Source organism: Microcaecilia unicolor, chromosome 11 (genome assembly GCF_901765095.1).
Source record: "Microcaecilia unicolor chromosome 11, aMicUni1.1, whole genome shotgun sequence".
NCBI lineage: Eukaryota > Metazoa > Chordata > Amphibia > Gymnophiona > Siphonopidae > Microcaecilia > Microcaecilia unicolor.
In genome coordinates this window covers 137,258,873-137,283,629 of record NC_044041.1, presented here as the reverse complement: position 1 = coordinate 137,283,629, position 24,757 = coordinate 137,258,873, and the positions used below count along the sequence as shown (strand labels likewise).

The following is a 24,757-nucleotide window of genomic DNA, read 5'->3' as shown; positions in this document are numbered from 1 at the left end:
TCCAGCCTGGACTGGACTTCTCCACAGCATGACCCACTCTGCAGATGGCAGGGAAATCCAGGTGCTAATTTTTAAAATATGTTGGACAGGAATATAGGAAATGTTTGTGCAATGAACCTTTTGTAACACTGCAAAGAATTTAAAACGTAGCTTCTATTGTTCTAAAGAAATTTAAAATGTAGCTTTTATTGTTCTTTTGATTTAAAATGTAGCTTCTATTGTTCTTTTGAACATTTAAGAATTAATAATGTCTCTTTGCAATAAGTCAGATTTAAAATGTCTCTCTATGATTAGCTTATAAGTGCATAATTTGTTTTTGATAATATTGTTGAAGGATTTAGAAATGTCTTTTTTCTGATGAGTGACTCCCACTGGAGTTGAAACTAAAATACTGGGTAAGAAGTTTTAAAAATGCCTCCTTATAATAGGAAACTCCCGCTGGAGCTGAAACTTAATATTGTGCTTTAATGTGAATTAACAAGATATGCTTATTTTTATAGAAAAGAAACTAAAAGCTTAAGAAAATAAAACCTGTCTGCACTGCACGATGCTTGCATACAATGGTCTAAGATTATGGGAAGGAACTGTGAACAAGAGAGGGATCCCCCACCAGAACCAGCCATGTGACCTGCTAAAATTAATGTGAAAGTGTCTTTCTGTCTTTTTCAGAGTTCGAGTTCTACTTATGAGATATTAATATTTTTATGGCGCTAGTAATTAATACATACATGGCTATCTCAGATACTTTTCTAAATAAATAGATCTGATTCTGTTCTACTTATGAGATTAATATTTTTATGGTACTAGGATATTTTAAAAATAAACAGATCTATGTTGTTCTACTTATGAGATAGTAAATGAAACTGCTGTGGTAATCCAAATGGATGCCGCAGGTGCTGCTTTTTGGTGCTTTATTAATTTTGCTAATTGTTGCTTAGTTCTAAATGAATGAAAATGCTTTGGCAAATCCAAGATGGATGCCGCGTACGTTGCTTTTGGTTTTTTTTTATGTTCTATTTGCAGGTTAAGCTCAATCCTGGATCTGGAATGGACGATCGGAGACCTAAAGGCCTAATAGAGTTCCTTGTTTGTTTGTCATGTGGTCTCCATGTTACATGTTTGTTTTATGTTATGGGGTACCCAAGAAACTATAAGCAGACATTAATAGACCCTCCCTACTAACAGTCCCTCCATTAGTTCACATTGTCCAAGAAAGAAAGAAAAAAAAAAAAGAGACCATTTTCACTGGCAGGCGAGCTATAGAAAAGAAAACCATGTTCACTATTATTGAAGCTATGGCTACAGACATATATTAAGTTCTACCAATTGCTATCTAAGGATATATATTCACATGTGTATATTTGAAAATATGAGCAAAGGTTTCTTTTTACATGATCTATCAGGTACAATCAGTACAGGGAATGTTTCTGACCTTTTTAGTTTATTATACATCACAGCCAGTACGTGCAAAATGCTCTCTCTGGAATGAAATACTGGCTGTGTGCAAAGCAAAATTAACATATCTTTTCTAAATTCTTTACAACATTAAACACATGAGTATTGTCTATTAATTTGCTACATTAAACACTGCTAAAGCAGATAAATATGGTAACCTTTTACCACACTCATTACCCATAAAAGGTTTCTCTCTGAAAAAGAAAAGGTTTCTCTCTGAAAGGTAGTTCATGGCACTATACCATGACTCTGTTTTTTTTAATTTGGTCAATGATTAAGTAAATATTATTGCATAGGATTGATAGGAATAATTGTTTTGTGTGTAATAGTAACCTAGGAAATTATTATAATTGCATACATATGTCTTTCTTGTTTCTAATGAAACAGTAGTATAATAGCTCCACATTTACACCCTTGCTTATGTATCACTGCTGTGAATACCTCAGTTAGCCTCTGAAATAGAGAATATAGGGAAACATTCACAGTGTTAGGAAACATTCATAGAATATTTTTCCTTGGAATGTCAAACGCTGAAAATATGACTGAATAGATTGGTCCATCCCATTGCGGTGGTAAATTGGTCAATTGCGCACTCTCATGCCATTGATTTGGCTAGCATACTGGGTAAGATATCCTGTGGCATAAACTTGGGAGCAGCCTATGCCCCTGTGCAGGTGACACAAAAAGAGGTGGTCTCTGGAAATAGAGCAAAATGGCACTTCTGTGGCTGAAGTCATATAAAGTGTACTTGCAATCCTACTTTAAACCAGAGCAAAGCCATACTCTGCCACCTGACTGAGTGAAAGCCTAATGAAACTGACCACAGAAAACTTAACCCTAGCTACCTAAATGTAAGTCATGAGTAAACAAAAGTAATAATGATGAGTCTTTTTGCTTATAACAGTCATATTCCAGCTAAGGACATATTCCAAGATTCATAGTGATGTGACATAGTAGATGACGGCAGGAAAATACCTGCACGGTCCAGTCTGTTCAATGTCCATTATTAAAAGATTCACCTCTTCCAGTACACATGCCCATGTAAACAGTTCAGTACCTTTGCTATTGTTCTTTTGAAATTATGCTACTGTACTAGGTTAGAGTTGTTTTTTTAATTTTAGCTTTTATAGTTCATTTTATGGCTCCTCATTCCAATATATTAAAAATTTATTTTCACTCGGAGCCAAGAGAGGGAATGTAATGGTATCAGTTTATTACTGAAATATGTAGTATATTTGCTTGATTATATATACACCAATATATTTGTGTATCTTTTAAAAATATATATTTGACACGGCAGCAGAGAGAATAGTTTCATTTCAAGCCCCTCTCTCTCCATTCCTTTTTCTGGGAACTTCTGAGAGCAGGGATAGTTAATTACAAACACTTAAACACAAAAGAGCTTCCTCTGCCCTCCCACCTAACAAAAGATGGACTAAGGTGGGCACCTGAATAAAACAAAGAACTCAGAGGAAGCATAAACAGGACATTTGCTTGTCAAAGGTATACCTGCCCCTCCCATCAGCTTCCAGACATGTGCAGAAAGGAAGGACTTGTAATGTGTATCTGCCCCAGAGACTGAACAGGACATCAAAAGAAAATCCAGACTGTAAGTCTCGTGATGTCATAAGACATGAGACCAAGACTCAGGGGTCGTGTGCAGACATGAGACCAAGATACCACAATGCTTTGCAAATGCTCAAGGGTCGCGTGGAAACCAGGACAAAGATCCACATGGCATATCCTCCTGCAGCTTGCAAGATATGAAAGGACAAGCTGTTTCCCAAGACTCAGATTCTCTTCACTGCAAACAACTCAGATTCTCTTGGGACCTGCCTCTCTTGGAACCTGCTGCTCTCTTTGGTGTCTGCTGATGCCTTGCTCCTGAAACATGTGCTCATCAATCAGCTGGACCACAGCATGCTTGTAACAAGGACCTGTAAGTTAACCTACCTGCTACTTTGTTCTATTTTATGCACAGATTACCTGTAAAGATCTCTTAAAACCTACCTCTCGTGTGCAATTGTATATTAAATCAACCTTTTTGAAGCTAAAAATATGGTCTCTTTGTGTTCTGAGTATATATATACTTAATATATTTAATTTATTGCAATTATCACCTTTGGTGATTGGTGGAGAAATTAATATCCTAAAACTTATAAATACAGCACCTGCTCTTAAATTATAAACAGTGGCGAGTTGCTCTAGAGCTATTTTCCCCAAAATAAATAATTTCTTGTAACAGTACCACAAGGATCAATACTGGAACCCATTCTGTTCAATATTACCTGAAGCCATTAGCCAAGCTGATTCAGTTGATGGACACTCAGTTCTCCACCTACGTGCAGCTACTCATACCCATTAGAACATAAGAATCTAAGTGTTACCACACTCTGAAAGACTGAAGACCCATCAAGCCCAGTATATTCTGTTTCTAACAGTGGCCAATCCAGGCCACATGTACCTGGCAAGATCATAGAACAGTAAAATAGATTTTATGTTGCTTATCCTTGAAACAGACTTGGAAAAATCCACTGCTTATCTTAATAATGACTGATGGACTTTTCCTTTAGGAAATTATCCAAATCTTTTTCAAACCCTGCTTAGCTAACTGCTTTTACCACATTCTCTAGCAATGAATGCCAGAGTTTAACTACTCGTTGAGTGAAGAAATATTTTCTCCAGTTTGTTTAAAATGTACTACTTGGTAGCATCATTGCGTGCCCCCCTAGTCCTAGTATTTTTGGAAAGAGTAAACAAGCGATTTACCCCTACCCATTCCTTTCCACTTAGTATTTAATAAACCTCTATTATATCTCCTTTCAGCCATCTCTTCTCCAAGCTGAAGAGCCCATAGAAAAGTTGTCCCATCCCCTTTATCATTTTCATCACCCTTCTTTGTACTTTTTCTAATTCCACTATATCTTTTTTTTTTAGATGTGGTGATCAGACCTGCACACAGTGTTCGAGGTGTGGTCGCACCATGGGGTGATACAAAGGCATAATAACATTCTCATTTTTATTTTTCATTCTGTTTATATGGGACATGCAGGTCATGAACCATAAAATAACTTTGCAACAGTAGCTGAGAATTATGAGGACAGCTATGCCTCTGTGAACAGGCTATGAACAGGTTAAGAATCACTGAGAAGCTAAATCATAAGAAATTAAACAGAATGTGAGTCTCATGTCAGCTTGCCCTTTCTGTTGAGGAGACAGGCAGATATGGAGTCATAACAAAGATATGTGTGGCAAGAAAATACTGTGCCTGAATATAGTAATGTAAGGGGAAATTTGCTGCTGACCATGAAAGCAGAGACACTTTGGTTGCTGGAAAGATGGTTTTTGCCAAGTAGGATAACCTTACTGACCTTGCTTCTGATAAACAAATATGTTATGAAGAGCTTTGCTTCTGTAAGATAGAATTTACTAGAATATGCTGACTTTCTACTTCCAATACTAACCTATGGGAGAAAAGGGTATAAAAGGAGAATTATGGACAGAGGCAATCAGAGAGTTAATGTCAGAGGTCACGTTTGTGTCCCGGTTGCTGTCTCATATGAGAATTAATTAATTATATTGCTTATTCTAATTGTATTCCTGATTGGTAAGTGTAATAAACAATTACTGATAATTCTCATATTACTATAGCCTTCTGTGTCTTTCTGTCTCTCCACCTGGTGGCGTTAGGACCATAATCCGTGGAGTCCTGGACATTCCAGGTTACAGGTAACTAGTACCTTTATACCTGGGAGAGGGCAGAAAGATAAACAATTCCTTTCCTAATAATTCCTAACATTATATTTGTTTTCTTAGCTGCTGCTGCACACTAAATAGAGGGTTTCAATGTATCAGCCCTAAGTAAACTGACTACCTGTCTAACACTAATTCAAGAATGGGCTAACAATAACAAACTTTGCTAAACCCAAGTAAACCTGAGCTTCTATGGGTCCCTAACACAGGTGAGAACATACCTGACATCAAAATTTCTTTTGGGAAATACAAACTCCCCCTCAAACCACAAATCATGAACCTTGGAATACAGCTACACAACACTTACTCTGACCCCCCAAATTCAAGCAACCTTCAAGAGCTACTTCTAGCATTTCTGATAACTACACTGCCTTTTTCCGTACACTAAGAAGGAAAAGTTGTACATGCCATGATAACATCAAAGAATGGATTATTGGAATGCTCTCTACACTGGCATGACTACAAAGGGTTTGCATCAGCTCCCATTGATTCAGAATGCTGCAAGACTAATAGAAGGTTGAACATGACATGACCACATCACAGATTTTTTTCAACTTCACTGTTTACCAGTACAATACAGGGCTAAATTTAAAACTCTATTATCTTCAAGGCCCTTTAAAGAAATGGCCCAGAGTACTTGAAGAAGAGGATCTCCCTCTACACACCTCCAAGGTCACTAAGGTCCTTCCCAAAGAGTATCCCTAACCAGACTCTCTTCAAAGGATACCACACAATATGATACCCGCCAGTGAGCCTTCTCCAAAGTAGCCCTGCCACTCTGGAATACACTCCCTAAAAGACTTTGCTTAACAAAAGACTACTTCAGGAAGATGAACATTTGGCTCTTCACCCAGGCCCATTAAAGAAATGGCCCAGAGTATCTGAAGAAGAGGATCTCCCTTTACACACCTCTAAGGTCTTCCCCAAGGAGTATCCCTAACCAGACCCTCTCCAAAGGATACTGCATGATATGATACCCGCTAGCGAGCCTTCTGTGGAGTAGCCCCACCATCCTAGAATGCACTCGCTAAAAGACATTGCTTAACAGAAGACTACTTCAGGAATGTGAACATTTGGATCTTCACCCAGGCCTTTAATGGAAGAAATAACTAACTTGCTACTCACGCACACAAGGAGTGACACCAGCTCCACATACTATAGCAGGACATATTTATCCACTCCAACCCTAGGTACAATACAAGCACCTTTATGACCTCATTTACAACTTTCCTTAAATGAGTACCTTATTTTCTAACTCCTGTTACTCTATCTTATCTATCTCTATATTCCATCTTTGCTTACACTCTATGTTGTCTATTAAAATGTTTTATTGTGTATTGTATTGATATTGGAATGCAGTATACTATGTCATACTTGTATTGTTATTTGAATATTTTTACTGCTGTAATTGTTTATTGTTTATGTTTGACTTATTCTTGCTGTACATCACTTTGAATGAATTCCTTCAAAAGGCAGTAAATAAATTCTAATAAATAAATTTAATTGTAATCAATTTATTCTTTTTTGTCTTTTTCATTATGAATGTTTTTATTATAAACCACATAGTTTTTACATATGTGGATTATAAATATTTTAAATAAATTAAGTTAAAAATAACATCATGGCAATAGAAAAAAGGGCCGTAAAAGGGGAGCAAATGAAAACAAAAACCAGTAAATGCTAAATAAAGCCATCATGGCCTTTGATAAGAAAAAAAACAAAATCTCAGTATAGCATGGATTGACCATCAAAGGCTTTTGATAATGTGCCTTGAAATATACAAAATAAATTCTGGATTCATTGAGTATATTTTCACCAAGAAAATGTAGCAAACTGCACTCCATCTGAATTATGAAGATGACATATTTGCCATTCCTACTATCCAAGATCTAAGGAGGAATATTTCAGGGAGATTCCCTCATCCTATATAATAATTCTCACCTCCAACGTTCTGACTTGCTGCCTGGGACCATGGCTCATTCCGAGTTGGTCAGGACTGCTCCGTAGATCAGGCTGACATCACCGTAGCCATTATGATGTCAACTTCAGAACCCAGGGGAAAAAAAAAACATGCCTCACAGCTGATCCATGTCCAGAGGAGGGTCGCTGGACATGGGTAGCTGGAGGGGGGGCAGGGGAGAGAGGAGGGTCGCTGGACATGGGTAGCGGGAGAGAGGAGGGTCGCTGGACATGGGTGGCTGGAGGGGGGAGGGTCGCTGGACATGGGTGGCTGGAGGGGGGCAGGGGAAAGAGGAGGGTCGCTGGACATAGGGTGGCTGGAGGGGGGCAGGGGAAAGAGGAGGGTCGCTGGACATGGGTGGTTGCAGGGGGGCAGGGGAGAGAGGAGGGTTGCTGGACATGGATGGCTGCGGGGCGGGGGCAGGGGGAGAGGAGGGTCACTGGACATGGGTGGCTGCAGGGGAGCCGAGGAAAACCTTGCTAGCGCCCGTTTCATTTGTGTCAAAAACGGGCCTTTTTTTTACTAGTAAGTACATAAGTATTGCCATACTGGGAGAGACCAAAGGCCCATCAAGCCCAGCATCCTGTTTCCAACAATGGCCAATCCAGGTCACAAATACCTGGCAAGATCCCCAAAAAATGTACAAAACATTTTATACTGCTTATAACAGAAATAGTGGATTTCCCCCAAGTCCAATTTAATAATGGCCTATGGACTTTTCCTTTAGGAAGACATCCAAACCTTTAATTACATGTTGAGTGAAGAAATATTTTCTCCGATTCGTTTTAAATTTACTACTTTGTAGCTTCATCGCATGCCCCCTAGTCCTAGTATTTTTGGACAGCGTAAACAGACGCTTCATGTCTACCCGTTACATACGTGAAGGTATGTAAATTTTCTCTATCCCCTGACTCTCCTCTCTCCCCTCCCCTCCCATCCATGTGTCCAGCGATTCTCCTTCACCCCCATGCATCCTTCCCTCCCATTCCACCTGCCCGCCCTCTCTCTGACGGCAGTGCTTCCCAGACGCTGCCTACCGCCGCCACGATCTACCTCCTCCCTCTGTCTCACTCTCAACAGCAGCGGTAGCGTCGCGATTCAAACACGCTGCCTCCTGCTTCTAACCCGGAAGCGTCTCCTCTGCAAAGGATGCAGGATCAGCGCTGCCTGCTCCCTCCGCTCTGCTGCTGGGTGGGCCTGAACCCAAACTGGGTGGGCCTAGGCCCATCCAGGCCCACCCGTGGCTACGCCCCTGCTCTATGCCAGCCTCAAATGCCGTACCCACCTCCATGACAGCAAAATGTGTTCTATCCTGTGACAGCCTTTCCCTGGTTCTGATGTGGCTCTCGGGTGAGTGTGACACCCTTTCTGTTATGCGCACTGCAGAGTCACATCAGCAATGCATTGTGGTGGGTGTAGGGTACTGGGCTCCGTGATTCCAGTAGATTGTGTTAAATGCTCACAATGTTGGTAGTTGGTAGGCTCTACTCCCATGGTGCTTTTCCCCCTGCTTACTGGGTCAGAGTGTGCCCCGTTTTGTTTCCGGTAGTCCATGAGGTAGTGGCCATTTTTGTAACACAGTTTTAGATCCCTTTCATGTGTTAGCCACGTTACAGAACTTAATTCTTCCCTTGAATGTTGCTGAAAGAGGGCATTGCACAGCATTCTGCCAGCTCTGACCTACTGCTAATCTCAGTACCAGGAAGATTCTTTGCCAGTGGGGCACAACCTCTGATCTGCAGTTAACTGTGAGTAACTGTGCTTATTCAAATAAATAAGAGATTAGTCTTCAGGTGTCAACTGGTGTGCCAAGGTTATACAGCAGCAACAAGTCCTAGAGGCCTGCGTGTATGCAGGTCCCTGGATTACTTTTAGTGGGTACCGCAGTGCACTTCAGGCAGGCAGACCCAGGCCCATCCCCCCTACCTGTAACACTTGTGCTGGTAAAAGGGAGGCCTCCAAAACCCACTGTACCCACATGTAGGTGTCCCATTCACCCCTAAGAGCTATGGTAGTGTTGTACATTTGTGGGTAGTGGGTTTTGGGGGAGGGGGGTTGGGGGCTCAGCACCCGTGGTAAGGGAGCTATGCATGTGGGAGCGTTTTCTGAAGTCCACCGCACTGACCTCTAGGGTGTCCAATTGGTGTCCTGGCATGTCAGGGGTGAGTGTACTACGAATCCTGGCCCCTCCCACGACCAAATGCCTTGGATTAGGACGTTTCTGAGCTGGGTGTTTTTATTTTCCATTATCGCTAAAAAAAACCAAACGCCCAGCTCACAAACGACTAAATCCATGGCATTTTGGTCCGTACAAACCGTATTTTCAAAACGAAAGATGGACGCCCATTTTTTTTTTTGAAAATACGTCTGTCCCACCCCTTCACGTACCCGTTCTCGGACATAGACGCCCATGGAGATGGGCGTTCGATTATGCCCCTCCACGTGTCCAGTCTGACTTGGACAGACCTCACCGAGGATGTGAGGGAAGAACTGGCTGCTGCTATGTCGCTGGGGGCGCAATTGAAAGTGCCCATGGCCTACCATCATTACCACATCCGAGATACGATGCCAGAATTGGATTACGTGGGCTACGCGGCAAAATGGAGCCAAGATCTGGGAAGCCAGATAACCGAGACTATGTTTAAAGACCATGTGCGGTCGCTATGGCAGACCACAAAACTGGCAGAGTACTGGGAAATACAATATAAATTCGCACTAAGGATATATGTGGCGCCTAGAAGAGCGTTCCATATGGGAGCATCACCGGATGGAGCATGTGGGAAGTGCCATCAAGGAGGGGCTACATTGGCTCACATGTTTTGGACATGCCCAAGAGTTGTTTGGTTTTGGAAAAGTATACTACGACAAGTAACAGAACTCTGGTCTCGAAGATGGACATATGATCCAAAGTTGCTTTTTGGACACCCAAGGCTAAGCAAGCGAACGCTGAAGGGATACACAGACTTTGTAAAAAGAACTACAGTAGTAGCGAAAAAAGCAATCCTGCAGGAGTGGCTGGGGAACAAACCACCATCACTGCAATATTGGCAAACTCAAATGCTTATACTTTAAGTACAGAACATCTGGCAATGCGGAACCAGCCACAGATAAGAAGACAACAATATGAATGCAGAGGGGCACCCTTTTGGGAAACCTTGACCCCAATGGTCCGGAGCCAGATATTGAACCTATAATCCCCGTTGCTGCTGTTCCTGTTACCTCTGCTTGTTATTGGACATAGAAGGGAAAAGGGGGGGGAGGCTTTGGGGAGGGAAGGGGAGTAGGGAACGGGGAGGGGGAGTAGTTTAGAGGGGGAAACTACTAATATTAATAAAAATACAAAATGTGAAGATTATCCGTTTTGTTTTGTGTTTCACACAGTACTAGTTCAGAGTGAGAGAGAAGGCCGACACTGGAAGAGACAGAGAGAAAGCCAATGCTAGAACAGAGAGTGAGAGAGAGAAGGCCTACGCTGGAAAAAAGAGAGAGAAAGAGAAGGTCGATGCTGGGGGAGAGACAGGGAGCGAGAGGGAAGGCCGACACTGGAAAAAAAGAGAGAGGGAAGGCCGACACTGGAAAAAAAGAGAGAGAGAAGGCCGACACTGGAAGAGAGAGAGAGACGGCTGTATCTTGACAGAAGGAGGGAGAGAGATGGCAGAATATGGACAAAGGGGGAAAGAGAGGATATACGATGGATGGAAAGGGGGAGAGGGGTACGGCAGATGGTGAATGGAAAATGGTAAAAAAGTGAGGGTGATGCTAGATGGAAAGGGGTAGAGAAACAGATCAATGGGTACACGCAGTAAAAACAGAGAAACTGTAGACTGGATAGTAAGAAAGAAATCTGGATAGGGAGGCAGAAACATGAATTGAAGAAATCTGAAAGGAAACAGAGAAAAAAATGAGAAATGGACAGGAAATCTTGGCAAGAGATTTAAGAGAAAACAAGGAAAGAAGAAACAAGAGACTGGAACCAACAAAATTAGAAAAGGTAAATGGTGAGACAACAAAGGTAGAAAAGCAATTTTATTTTTAGTTTAGGATAAAGTAGTGTGGTAGCTGTGTTAATAAGTATAAACAGAAAATGGAAATAAGGTTAGCTCATTTATTGGATTAATTTTAATACATTTTTGATTATCCTTTGGAGACCAAAAACCTCCTTCTTCAGGTAAGGACAGTGTACCGATGATATGGTATCCTGTTCTGACCCGAGGAAGCTGGTTTTAGCCTCTGAAAACTAACTGAAAAATGTTCTTAGTCCAATAAAATGGTATCATGTTATTTTCCATTTTCATTTTATTGATATTTGTAAATTTGTAATGTAGTGATTGTAATATACCAGTTTTCAAAATGTACATCTTCTGTCTTTATATTTTGCACAGTGTAGGGAGACATGTATCACTGTTTCTCTTTCCCTGGTGTTGTACTGTATGCAGAATCTAGCTTCTTGGGAGTTCAGTTTAAATTTTTCTCTAAATATTTATTTTATTTGTTACATTTGTACCCCACATTTTCCCACCTATTTGCAGGCTCAATGAGGCTTACATACTGCCGTATGGCGATCGCCAAATCAAGTATGAACAAATACAGAGTGATGTTATGGTAGAGTAAGGTTCATGTGTAACAGACACATTAGGGAATCATAGAGAGAGTTATTATATGTCCATTACTGGCTTTGGTTTCGTTGTGGTTTGTGGTTACTTAGTCTTTTTCTATACTGGGTGAGGGTCTGTGTTCTATGTGTGTGAACGAGACATGCTTTTCTTTTAGCTTTGATTGTGCAGGATTGTTTAGTATTCCAATAGGTGTACTGGATATTCTACTGCCTCCTTCAATGTTTATAATGCTGCCTTTTCCTAGGCAGGCCCTTGTTGTGCTACTTGTGGAAGCTACTGCTATTATGGCATGGTAGAATTTTCTGTAGGTGCTCCATTTCACAAATATACCACAACTTATTGAGCCATGTTACCAATGAAGGAACAGATGAATGTTTCCAATGTGCAGCAACTATTACTCGAGCTGCACTCATAGCATACCGCACCAAGATGGCTTGAGGAGATGTTAACCCAGGAATCTTTTTAGTAAAAAGAAAAAAGACTGGTGCCCAAGGAAGTGAGCACCCCAGCCATTTCTGCAATCTACAATGTATTTTCCAAAAAGCCTGAATTTTAACACAGGACCACCATATATGGCCCATTGTACCAGTTTCACCACACCCTCTCCAACACATGCACGACACCACTGGGTAAATGTGCTGCAGATGAGCAGGTGTTAAGCACCATCCAAATAAAACTTTTACAGCATTTTCCTTAAAGGGCACATGAGAGACACCCTCGCTGATGCCTTTTCCATGGCCTCCCATTCGTCATCTCCCAACTCCAGATCCAACTCCTGCTGCCAATTTTTCCTATGGAGAATGTAAATTGGAGATTGCGTGCAAAAATATTTATATAAGCAGGTTATCAGACCTCTGGTGGTCTTGGAGTCCTCGCATAAATCCTCCAGGAAAGAATTTTCCCTTATGATTGCTGAGCGGATAGGTGCCGCACAAAGAAAGTGAGAGACCAATAGTCCCTTTCCCTGTGTGTCCTTCTGTCTGTCTTACCCTTATCCTTATTGGTCCTGTCTGTCTGTCCTGATTTAGATTGTAAGCTCTTTTGAGCAGGGACTGTCTTTTCTTCATGTTCAGTTGTGAAGCGCTGCGTACGACTGGTAGCACTATAGAAATGATTTATAGTAGTAGTAGTAGTCCCGAATGACAATTGTTGTGTTTGGTATTACTTCACAGTATACATGGTACTGGATTTTGGATTTGGAACACAGCTTTTTCAGAGTAATAGCTAAAGGCAACTTACATTCAAGTACAGTAGATATTTTCCGGTCCCTGGAGGGCTTACAATCTTACATTTTAAGTTTTGTACCTGAGGTAATAGACAGTTATATTACTTGTCCAAAATCTCAAGGAGCAGAAGTGAGATTTGAATCTTCGCTTCCCTCTGCTTGCAGCTCTAACCATTAGATACAACTAATACATATTATCTGTAAATTAAAGGCTAGGAGAGCTGAAGAATGGCAGCCATTTGACAACCTGTCAAAAACATTGACGATCCATCCCGAGTGTCAAATACATTAGGTATGCTACTGGGGGGAGGGGGGAGAATGGTAGGAGAAGGATGCTGGAAAGAGGAGGGGAAGAGAGATTGTAGACCATGGGGAGAGGAAAGGAGAGAAATGCATGTCAATGGGGAGGGGAGTTGAGAGGGAATGAAGGAGAAACATGTTGGATGCCACTGGAGGGGACTAGATGGTATAGAAGTGTTGGGGAAAAGCTGCAGGCAGTGTATGAGGCGGAGCTTGGGCACCCTGAAACAAAAAAAGCATTCTGCAGCCCCTGATCCATTGTATCAAAGGCTTCAAAATTCCTTCAAGTCTTATGGAACTTCTCAGTTCCTACCTACCAATCTCTAGATACAACCCCACACTTCTTTCATGCCTCCAAAGCCATGTTCACCTAGTATCTTACTATTATAAAGACTATTTTAAAGAACAAAATTACAGAGCATATTCAAAAGCATAGACTAATGAGACAAAGCCAACATGGATTTAATGAAGGGAAATCTTGCCTCACCAATCTATTACATTTCTTTGAAGGGGTGAACAAACATGTGGGTAAAGGTGAGCCGAATTGGAGAGTCATTAGATAGGAGGTAGTATTCTATTGTGGATTAAAAACTGGTTAAAAGACAGAAAGCAGTACGTTAAGTGGTCTGTATTTTCAGTGGAGAAGGGTAGATAGTGGGGTTCCCAGAGGTCTGTGCTGGGACCGATGTTTGTTAACATATTTATAAATGATCTACAGATGGAAATAACTAGTGAGGTAATTAAATTAGATGACGACACAAAGTTATTCAAAGTTGTTAAATCGCAAGAGGACTGCGAAAATTACAAGAGGACCTTACGAGACTGGGCATGACTTCCCTAGGAGGAAAGGCTAAAGTGGTTAGGGCTCTTCAGCTTGGAGAAAAGACAGCTATGGGGAGATATGATAGAGGTCTATAAAATGTGGAGTGGAACGGGTCGACGTGAATCGATTTGTTTACGCTTTCCAAAAATACTAGGACTAGGGGGCACGCAATGAAGCTATAAAGTAGTAAACTTAAAACGAATCGGAGAAAATATTTCTTCAAATCAATGTGTAATTAAACGCTGGAATTCATTGCCAGAGAATGTGGTAAAAGCAATTAGCTTAGCGGGGTTTAAAAAAAATGTTTGGATGGCTTCCTAAAAGAAAAGTCCATAAGCCATTATTAAGATGGACTTGGGGGAAAATCCATTGCTTATTTCTAGGATAAGCAGCAAAAAATATATTGCACTGTTTTGGGATCTTGCCAGGCACTTGTAACCTAGATTGGCCACTGTTGGAAACAGGATGCTGGTTTTGATGGACCTTCGGTCTGTCCCAGTATGGCAGCGCTTATATTCTTATGTAGCTTCTCAACATATAACATTTTTAAAGGTTAACCTATATGACTAAGAAAAACCTGTGCCAGATGAAAAAGAATCAAGCCCAGGGCTGAAATAAGCTTCGTAAACTTCCCACATGTCATGTTTTTCAGCTGCTGGTTAATGAATTTTTACCACTCTATTGATTTAAGTCCATATGTATGACTAGTGTGTTCCGAAGTTGACAACAATGTCCCAAAGACCATTTTGCAGAAATGCAAATCCCCTTACCTCTGTTTGCCACCATCACTTTCTTAATAGGCTTGTATTCCACCCGTTGCATGCTCTTGAAGGCAGCGTTGAAGTGGAAGACATGCTTGGCCCCCAAGAAGCTCAAGTTTTTGTGCACCAAACGGATCCACAGCATCTGGAAGAGACAAAGCCACAGGATGCATGAGGATTTGATACAATGTACTGTATATAATTTGCATGTTCCCACCACCTATTCTGATCTCATACTCCCCCAGACTGCTCTTACACAGTCCAGGAATTAACGGACTCCATAATCAGAAGGACTCGCTTGGATATAAGAAGATAGTTTATTTCAATCTTACCAATAGCAATACAGGCTAATCAGGCAGTCATATGATAGAGCAGCATTACATGACACGTCTGTCACCCGCCTTCTCTTGTAGCCTTCCTTCTGTTCTAATACCCTTCTGACTCCCATTTTTATACTATTTTCACCCTATTCATTTCAATGGACCCTAGCTTTGTCACCAGGGTTCTTGGACCTTATCAGTTGATCAAAATGACTTCACATACTATCAAGCTCTAAGTATAAACAAGATATGCTCAGAGCGCATCTTATTAGATGACTTTGCATTTTCCCCAAACTTTCCCTAGCCCCCTCCTTTGGATGTTCTCACCCGGGGTGCAGCTGATCCAGTACTATCTCTACATAACTATAGCAACTCTTGCTCATGACGTCTTGTAGGTGCCAGTCTCAGAGCAAGTGCCCCCCTCCCTTGCCAGCTCAGCACTTGCTACAGTGAAATGTAACTGTGCCAAAGGTGATCTCTGATTCTTACAAGCTAGCTCTCTTTTGTATCAGAGATGATTTTGATTTTAAGAAGCCTAGCTCTTATTATGAGCCATTGGCCTGTATTTTACTGAGAGCAAGGGCTAGCATAACTCTTCAGTACACAAGCACTGTCCACCTGGTTCACTTCCAGTGAATGGAACAGTGTCCTTTCATGTCACCAAAAATGCCCCCTCTACCAGGCATCTGAAAATATGGGTACACATTGTCAGAAGATGCTTTTAGATAATTTTCTGGTATATCCCAGGGATAACACATATATTATGTATGCCAGAATAATATAGAACATTATGATCCCAATATTCAAAATAAGCTGAGTTCCTAAATTTACACTTCCAAGGTAGGCTCTAAATTTGTGTCCTTCTTTCAGCTAAAGTTAGGAGCATAAGTTTTCAGGTAAAAATGTATCTTCATTTGGAGTTTAAAAGTTGTAGAGGTATTCAGCTTGCGGAGATCAGCATTTTTTGGATGCCATTGGCTTTATCTCCGGATATTCAATGCTGGGCTATGTCCAGGCACCAGCATTGAATATCTGGGCATACACGACCAGTTAAAACTTATGTGGTTAAGTGCAGTAGTCAGCACTTAACCACATACGGTGAACTGCTTAAAGATAGGACTGTGCTTTATGCAGTCTTATGTATGTGGTTACCTTATGCAGTTAATAGCACTGACTCGACCCACAGACTGCCAATAGAATAGTCCGTTTCGGCCTAGACACTAAACGGGCATATTCCACGGAACTATCCGGTTAAGTCTCCTGACCACTTAAATCACTTTGAAAATTGACCCCATAAATTTAGTATGTCATTCATTTGCCTAGACTCATGAGCATAATTTATGAGGCTAGTGCTGAAAATCAGTGCTAGTCTTCTTTGCTTTCCTAAATCTGCCCCGACACCACCCACTTTCCATGCTCCTAAATTAAGGAATTTACTGGAATTTTGAGTATAAATGTATGCACACAGCCCTTATAGATTTTCAAAAAAGACCAATTTATGAGTATAACTTTCAAAGTTAAAGTTTACATTCTTTAAATATTGGACCTGGTATTCCTCTGCATCCCAGATACCAGTTCAAATATGAGAACGCTACTTCCTGCAACTCCCTTGAACTCCTGGCTACAGTCGTGTTTAGAAGTACTAGCTACGATATGGAATGGAAACAGATTATTTTAACTCAAACATGGTTGCTGGAGGTGGAGAAACATTTAGAAAACTTAGGTTTCAGGCAAAGAGAGAGTTTTAAGACCAGAGATTTTTTTTCTGCTTTTTTAGGCTTTATAGCATATTGAATACTGGAAATAATGTCAAAAGTGAGAAGAGCAAGGTCCTCACAGGCAACTAAGTCAAAACAGAGTGAGATCCAAGAAACAAATTGTCAACAGAACTTGTATTTATTCTAAATTGTAGATAAAATATCTAATAAAATCAAAACTAGCAGCTGAAGGAGCATAACTCAACACGACCATGTTTCGGCAAAGGTGCCTGCATCAGGAGTGCAATGCACTACAGTAATGTAAACAATACATTGGGTCAGTGAAGAATCAGCATGACAAATTTTACAAGCAACATGGAGGTACAAGGAGAAATTACGTCTTACTTGATAATTTTCTTCAGTCAGCAAAATCGTTCTGCATGAATGGGGTGCTATCCCTTCCTATCAGCAGGTGGAGGTAGAGAAAAGACTAAATTCAACTAAAGACATCAGCGGTAATAAGCTGTGGTGCCCCCTGGAAGATTCCAGCATGCATCTGCCAAAGCATAAAATCCGTTTGTAAAGCACCCATGCCCCATCAGCTATTGCAAAGTGCAATGAGCAGCAAGTGAGCAAACCACCACAGAGTGGCAACTTGCTATCCTGCATATACCAAGAGAAATCCAAATCCAGCTACAAATCAGAAAAACAAAAAAAGCTGATCTACTTTATTTATTTTTTTAATGTCGAATAACAGAGAACATAGAGCACACCCAGGACCCTGGGCCAAGGACTTCCAAGGGCTAGACTGCAGAATGGTTTTGCTGACTAAAGAAAATAAAATTTATCAGTAAGACATAATTTCTCCTTTTTCAGCGTCAGCAGATCTACTGGGTGGGGGAAGGCAAGCCCCCCCCCCCCAAATGACAGCCGACTGGGTTCTAGCTAGCACATACAGCCTGTAATGCTAGATAAATGAAGTGACAACCACGCCGCCTCTCTACAAAGCTCCTTGGGGGACCATGCCTGGGTCTCTGCCCAAAAAGTAGCCTGAGACCTGGTAGAGTGGGTCTTCAGGAACCAGCCTACCCCTGCTGATGGAGGCAGACTCAATTGCTTGCCTGTAGCCACCTTGCAATGGAGGCCTTCAAGGCTGCCTGACCCATCGAAAAGAATGAAAAGGTAATTAGAGAGACAAAACTCATTTGTCTCCCCAAGGTACCAGAGAAGAGCCCTTCAGGTGTGAAGCCTCCAATCTTTGGCCACTGTACACCCCTCTCCCCCAATGAAGGAAGGCAAGCAAATCCTCCGATTCACATGTAATGCAGTAGAAAGGAGGGAACTGTCTGCAAGGATACAGAAGCTTCTGAAAGGGTTCCGACACAAAAGAACCTGGAGTTTCAAGATCCTTCGAATAGAAGTAGTGGCCACCCCAAACACCTCAAGGTCCTTGAAAGATACTGAATGTGAGGGCTCAAACGGAGCCTCAGACAGTCCCCAGAGCACCAGATTGAGGTCTTACGATGGAAAGGAAGGCCGAAGCGGAGGACACACATGCGCCACCCCCTTCAGAAACCGCACTACCTCTCTGTGCAAGGCCAGAGAGATGGCATTCACTTTCCCTCGGAAACTGGAGAGTGCCACCACCTGAACCTTCAGGGAGCTCAAGGCCAACCCTTGGTCCATGTCTAGCTGCAAAATGCCCAAAATATCAGGAACTGAACCCTCCAGGGCTACAAAACATACTCCCCACACCAGGATTCAAACATGCCAGACTCTGACATAGGCTAGAAATGTAGAGGACTTCCAGGAACAAAGCAGTATAGAAATCACCCCAGTAGAGTACCTCCACCTCTACAAGTGCCTCCTTTCAATGGCCAAACCTAAGCCAGAAGGGATCTGAGTTCTTCATTGCCACCGCCAGTCTCTGCCAAAGGAAACCCCAACCCCCTGGCAGCGGATGTGGGTTGTCCATGAGAAAACGCCTGGGATCTGCATACCAAGGTCTGTGGGCCCAATCGGGAACCCCAAGCAAGACTAGATTAAAAAAAAGCATGCAATCCTGCATCATAGTTGCCCTATGAGGAGCTGCAGAGGGAAAACAAAAGGGATTCACGTCTGGCCAGGGTTAAACCAAGGCATCGATTGCCCTGGGAGGCTTGATCCCCCAGCTGATAGAAGCAGCTTTCCACCTTCGTGTTTGACTGTGTCACCATAGTCGAAAAGTGGGGGCCCCCAGTGATCCAGAATGAGCCGATAGACCTCATGACCCAGCTTCCTCTCCCCTGGATCCAGGAGAAAGTGGCTGAGAAAGTCTGCTTGGTGTCATTTGACAACACACCCACCCCACCTTGCCCTCCAGCAGAAGCCAAAATTCCAGGTGCACCACACAGGGCTTCAGGTGAGTGAAGGTCCAAGCTGCCTCTTGGCCAACTAAAGGCCCTGAACCACAGGCAGTGGGTGCTCCCCAACTGGGAAGACTTGCATTCCGTGATGACCAAAATCCACTGAGGGGATCCAGAGGGTCTCTCTATCAGATGGCCTGTGCTGTCCCACCAGTTCAGAATGAGCTTCACCCTGGGCAGGAAAGGAAGAGGACAGTGAAAGTCCTGACCAACTGGGTGCTACTAAGCCAAGAGCATGTGCTACAGAGGACACCTGAGGACCCTCACCCAAGGGACAACCTCCAGATTCTCCGCCATGGAGCCCAGAAGTTGCCAATAGTCCAAAACCATGGACATCTGAATCCCACACAACTGTTGCTCATGCACCCACAGCTCATGCTTTTCTGGAAGGAACACCATACCCCGGACCATGTCGAACTGGACCCTCAAGTACTCCAACATGTAAGAGGGCACCAAGCGAATCTTGAGGTGTTTCACAACCCAGCCCAAGAACTCCAGAAGAGAAATCACCTGAGCTGTAGCATGAACAGACCCCGCCTCTGAATCAGCCCAAATCAGCTAGATGTCCAGGTACAGATGAACCAACATCCCTCTGGAATCTCAGGTGCACAGCCACCAATACCATAACCTTGGAAAAGATGCATGGTCTGTCGCCAGGCCAAAAGGCAAAACTCAGAACTGAAAATGCTGCCCCTGCATACAGATGCGTAATACTTCCTATGGAAATCTACAATGGAGATATGCCGAACCTGTAGGTAAGCATTCACCCCTTCGATGTCCAGAATAGGCTGGAAAGAGCCCCCTTTCTTTGGGACCACAAAATAGACAGAATACTGGCCCTGACTGCACTCTACCGGTGGCCCATGCTCCACCATTCCTGGAACACAAAGGCGATGAAGAGTGAGAGGGACCGCTTGCTGATTCTGAGCGGATCTGCCTGGGAGGCCATGAAAGCATCAAGAACTGGACAGGTGAACTCCAAGGCGTATACCCCCTCTATCACCTCCAGGACCAGCTGATCTGTGATGTGGGCCCACTCGTCCAGGAAGAGGGGCCTGGTGCTCCCTTATTGAGCAGGCCGGGAAGCTGCTGCTCCCCCAAAGAAGCTGGCAGCACCGGACTTGCAAGGAGTGCAAAAGGACCCCCGCCACGGGGCAGGGGAAACCCATACGGATCAAAAACAACCAGCCCTTGAGGAATGCTTAGAAGCTGCAGCACACTGCATCCCCTTCTGACGAAGAGTAGGGAGTCTGAAAGGACACATGTCCCCCATATTCTTTACCAAGTCCTTGCCTAAAGGGTAACTGGCTGAAAAAATGCTTGGAAGCTGTATCCACAGCAACTGGTGCCCAACCACTGAAATATCTAACAAGTGTGAGCAAGATGGACCAGGTCTTAAAGAACATCTGCCAAGAGGTGCCAGAATCCAAGTGAACCACTTCCAGTGACTCTGGGAGCTGCCAAAATACACTGCAGCATGGCTCCACAGATAGCTGCCTGGATGCTGGATGTCTCTACCAACAAGGCCAAGCGGAGCTGCTGCTTCACCTTATCATGGTACTCTAAGGGCATAAATGCCCCCCCCCTCCACTGTGGTCACCATCGTGACTGCTACCACCAGGGCATCCAGTTGGGGGAACAACCAATACTTTGCCACCTCCTCCACAGCAAAGGCATAGAGGTGGACCAGCACTCTGGCGCCTTGAAGAGGGCCATCCAGAACTTCCCAATCTATCATCAAGCAGCGGACGAGAGGCTTGTGCAAGGAAGCGTGACCCAGACAGGTATGCCAGCCATTTAATGGTCCCAAAGAGAAATGGCTCCCCCCCTTGCTTTTTTACCCTGTTTGGGTATATTCCTTATACTTCCCCTGTAGCACCCAGGCTTTCCAAGAGTTGGCCTGGTTAGCTGGTGGGATATGAACTTGGGTTCCTTGGTTTACAGGCCACTGCATTCATAGGTGTCAGAATGGGGAGGGGGGGGGGGGCGTCATGGCATCTCCAAAAATTCAAAGGGAGCAGGAGGTGCACCAGACTCTCCCCACTCCCACTCAATACCCCACCGTTGCCTCCGCTGCTGTTTCAGCAGATGGCGGCAAAAACAAACAAAAAGATCGCGGGACCTCACTGTCCCTGCTCGTGTTCGCCGACTCTGTCCCAGAACAGGAAGTGATGTCAGAGGGGGGCAGGACTGGATGGATGAAAATGGGAAGACAGAGTGCAGGTGAGTAGGAACAGAATGACCCTGCGACTCTTCTGTTTTGCCACCACTGCTGCTGTTGTTGGTCTGAACAAACAGCACCAGCAAAAGTGGGAGTGTTGGGTGAGAGAAAGGGGGACAGGTGCAAGATGAATGAGGGGGAGGAGAAAAAAAGGGCAGGCTCTGAGAGAGGGCAGGCTCTGAATGGAAAGTGGGGGAGAGAAAGAGGGAGAGAGCGAGCAGGCTTTGGATGGAAGGGGGGAGAGAGCGAGCAGGCTTTGGATGGAAGGGAGGAGAGAGAGAGGGCTCTGGATGGAAAGGGGGGGAGAGAGCAGGCTCTGGATGGAAAGGGAGAGACAAAGACAGCGAGGGCAGGCGCTGGATGGAAAGGGAGAGACAAAGACAGCGAGGGCAGGCGCTGGATGGAAAGGGAGAGACAGTGCGGGCAGGCTCTGGATGGAAAGGGAGAGAGACAGCGAGGGCAGGCTCTGGATGGAAAGGGAGAGAGAGAGAGAGACAGCGAGGGCAGGCTCTAGATGGAAAGGGAGAGAGAGAGAGAGACAGCGAGGGCAGGTTCTGGATGGAAAGGGAGAGAGAGAGAGACAGCTAGGGCAGGCTCTGGATGGAAAGGGGGGAAGAGAGAGGGGGCAGAGGCTGGATGGAAAGGGGGAAGAGAGAAGGGGCAGAGGCTGGATGGAAAGGGGGAGAGAGAGGGGGCAGAGGCTGGATGGAAAGGAGGAGAGAGAGGGGGCAGAGGCTGGATGGAAAGGGGGAGAGAGAGGGGGAAGAGGCTGGATGGAAAGGGGGAGAGAGAGGGGGAAGAGGCTGGAGGGAAAGGGGGAGAGAGAGGGGGCAGACGCTGGATGGAAAGAGGGAGAGAGAGGGGGCAGACGCTGGATGGAAAAAGGGAGAGAGAGGGGGCAGACGCTGGATGGAAAGGGGGAGAGAGAGGGGGGCAGACGCTGGATGGAAAGGGGGAGAGAGAGGGGGGCAGACGCTGGATGGAGAGGAGAGAGAGAGGGACAGACACTGGATGGTAAGGGAGAGAAAGTGTCAGATGCTGGATGCAGGGGGAACAGAGAAAAAGGGCTGATGTTAGATGGAAGTACGGGAGAGAGAGGGGGAAGATGCTTTATGGAGGGGGAGCAGAGAAAAACGGTACATGCTGGACAGGGAGAAAAAGAGGGTACATGCAGGATGGACTGAAAAGAAGGGGGAGAGAAAGACGGCACGCTGGATGAGAAAGGGGGCAAATGCTGGATAGGGGAGAGAAAAAAAGATGATAGAGTTAGTGAGAGACTGGGAAAAGAAGAAGTGAAAAAAATAGGATAACCAGAATGAGGAAAAGAAATGGCAAGCTGTAGGTAGACATAGAAAGAAACGTCTAAATCAGAATTTGGACGTTTTACAAAGACGTCCAAATTCTGAACAGGAAAGAAGGTCATTTTCGAAAAAGATGGACGTCTATCTTTTGTGTTCGAAAATACTATGGACATCCTGTGATTTGGACATCCTTGTTTTGGTCCATTTTCGAACAAAAGATGTCCAAATGCAAGATGTCCAAAACAGAGGAGTGGCGGCTTAATGGTTAGCGCAGAGAGCTTTGATCCTGGCAACATGGGTTTTGTAAAACTTCCAAAATCAGAACAGGAAAGGTCATTTTCTACAAAAAAAAGTCTATCTTTTCCTTTTGAAAATGCTGTTTGGAAAAATGTTTTGTGATTTCGGATGTTTTATTTTTTGGTCCATTTTCAAACAACTACATCCAAATGCAAAACGTACAAAATACACAAGAAAATCCACAATAAAGTGAAATCATTCACATGTTCTAAGTGTGGTAAAAGCTTTGATTGTAATGTAAATCTCAGTGCATCAGAAAGTCCACACGGGAGAGAAACCATTTGCATGTAAAAAGTCTGGTAAAAGCTTTGGTCAGAAGGTAAACCTCACAATGGACCACAGAATACACACTGGAGTGAAACCGGTGGTAAAAGCTTTGGTTGGAAAGAAAGCCTCACACAGCATCAGAGAATCCACACAGGGATGAAACCATTTACATGCACTGACGAGGTAAAAGCTTCAGTTGCATTGGGAGAGGTAATTAGGGAATGTACACTCTGGCTATGAAGTATGGAAAAACAGCACTCTGGTATTTAGATATATGTAATGAGACCTCCTTTTCATATATAGATCTGGATCCACGACCTTAAAGACCCTATAATTTTAGAATTATGCCCACCAGGATACAAAATTACCTATTGGTAAAAGAGGAGGAGGAATAGCCATAATATACAAATCTGAATTTACAATCACAAACACAGCTGAATCCATACTGCCACAACTCGAAATTGCCTCAATAAGATTCAATCACCCAAAACTGCAGGAACACCTTAACGTAGTCATACTTTATAGACCACCAGGAAACTGGCAGGACTCCCAGACACAATTCATGGACTTCATCTCGAACACCTGTCTCTCTTCCTCTAACCTCATCTTAATAGGAGACATCAACCTACACCTTGAAGATATCACCACAACAAGTACCCAAGAATGCAAAGAGTTCTTACAACTATGGGATTTCCAAGGACCAGACTCGCAACCAACTCACAAAAAAGGACACACATTAGACATCATTACACACAAATTCGATCTCAATGCAAACTTTATATTAACAGATACTAAATGGACACTTATACCATGGTCAGACCACTATAAAGCACATATTACACTCCTATGGAGAATGAAAGATTCACCTAATAAACAAACACGAAAAACTTACACCACGAGAGGAAAAATAGACCCGGTAAAGTTCTGGCAACAGATCTACCACGACGGATGGACAATAAAAGCAGACACAATCCAATTCCTCTCAGAATGGGATAACAGATGTAAATTAACACTAGACCACATTGCCCCAATCCAAACCAGAACTTCGCACAGAAGGAACTCAATTCCATGGTTTAATGAAGAACTGAAAAAACTCAAAACACAAGTTAGAAGACTAGAACGTGGGTGGAACAAAAAGAAAGACGATCCCACACTTAACGCTTGGAAACAACTCCGAAGGAAATATAAATATACCATAAGACAAACCAAAAGACTATACTACAAAACTGAAATTGGACCAAATTACTAAGACACACACAAACTCTTCCACCCCAGTCACGAACAACAGCAAAGTCACACCAGGAGCTGACAACCTTGCGAAATACTTCAAGGAGAAAATCATACATCTGCGACTCA

At 43.4% G+C, this 24,757-nt stretch overlaps 1 protein-coding gene across 4 annotated transcripts in view; it reads right to left on the bottom strand.

Annotated features, from left to right (window-relative positions):
* Nucleotides 1-24,757, bottom strand: part of PC (pyruvate carboxylase) — a 1,188,093-nt gene that overhangs the window by 1,005,354 nt on the left and 157,982 nt on the right. For all 4 annotated transcript variants that reach the window (XM_030220280.1, XM_030220278.1, XM_030220277.1 and 1 more), the window contains one exon: nt 14,903-15,038. In XM_030220280.1, coding sequence (XP_030076140.1) covers nt 14,903-15,038 — 136 coding nt within the window. The remainder of the gene's footprint in view (nt 1-14,902; nt 15,039-24,757) is intronic.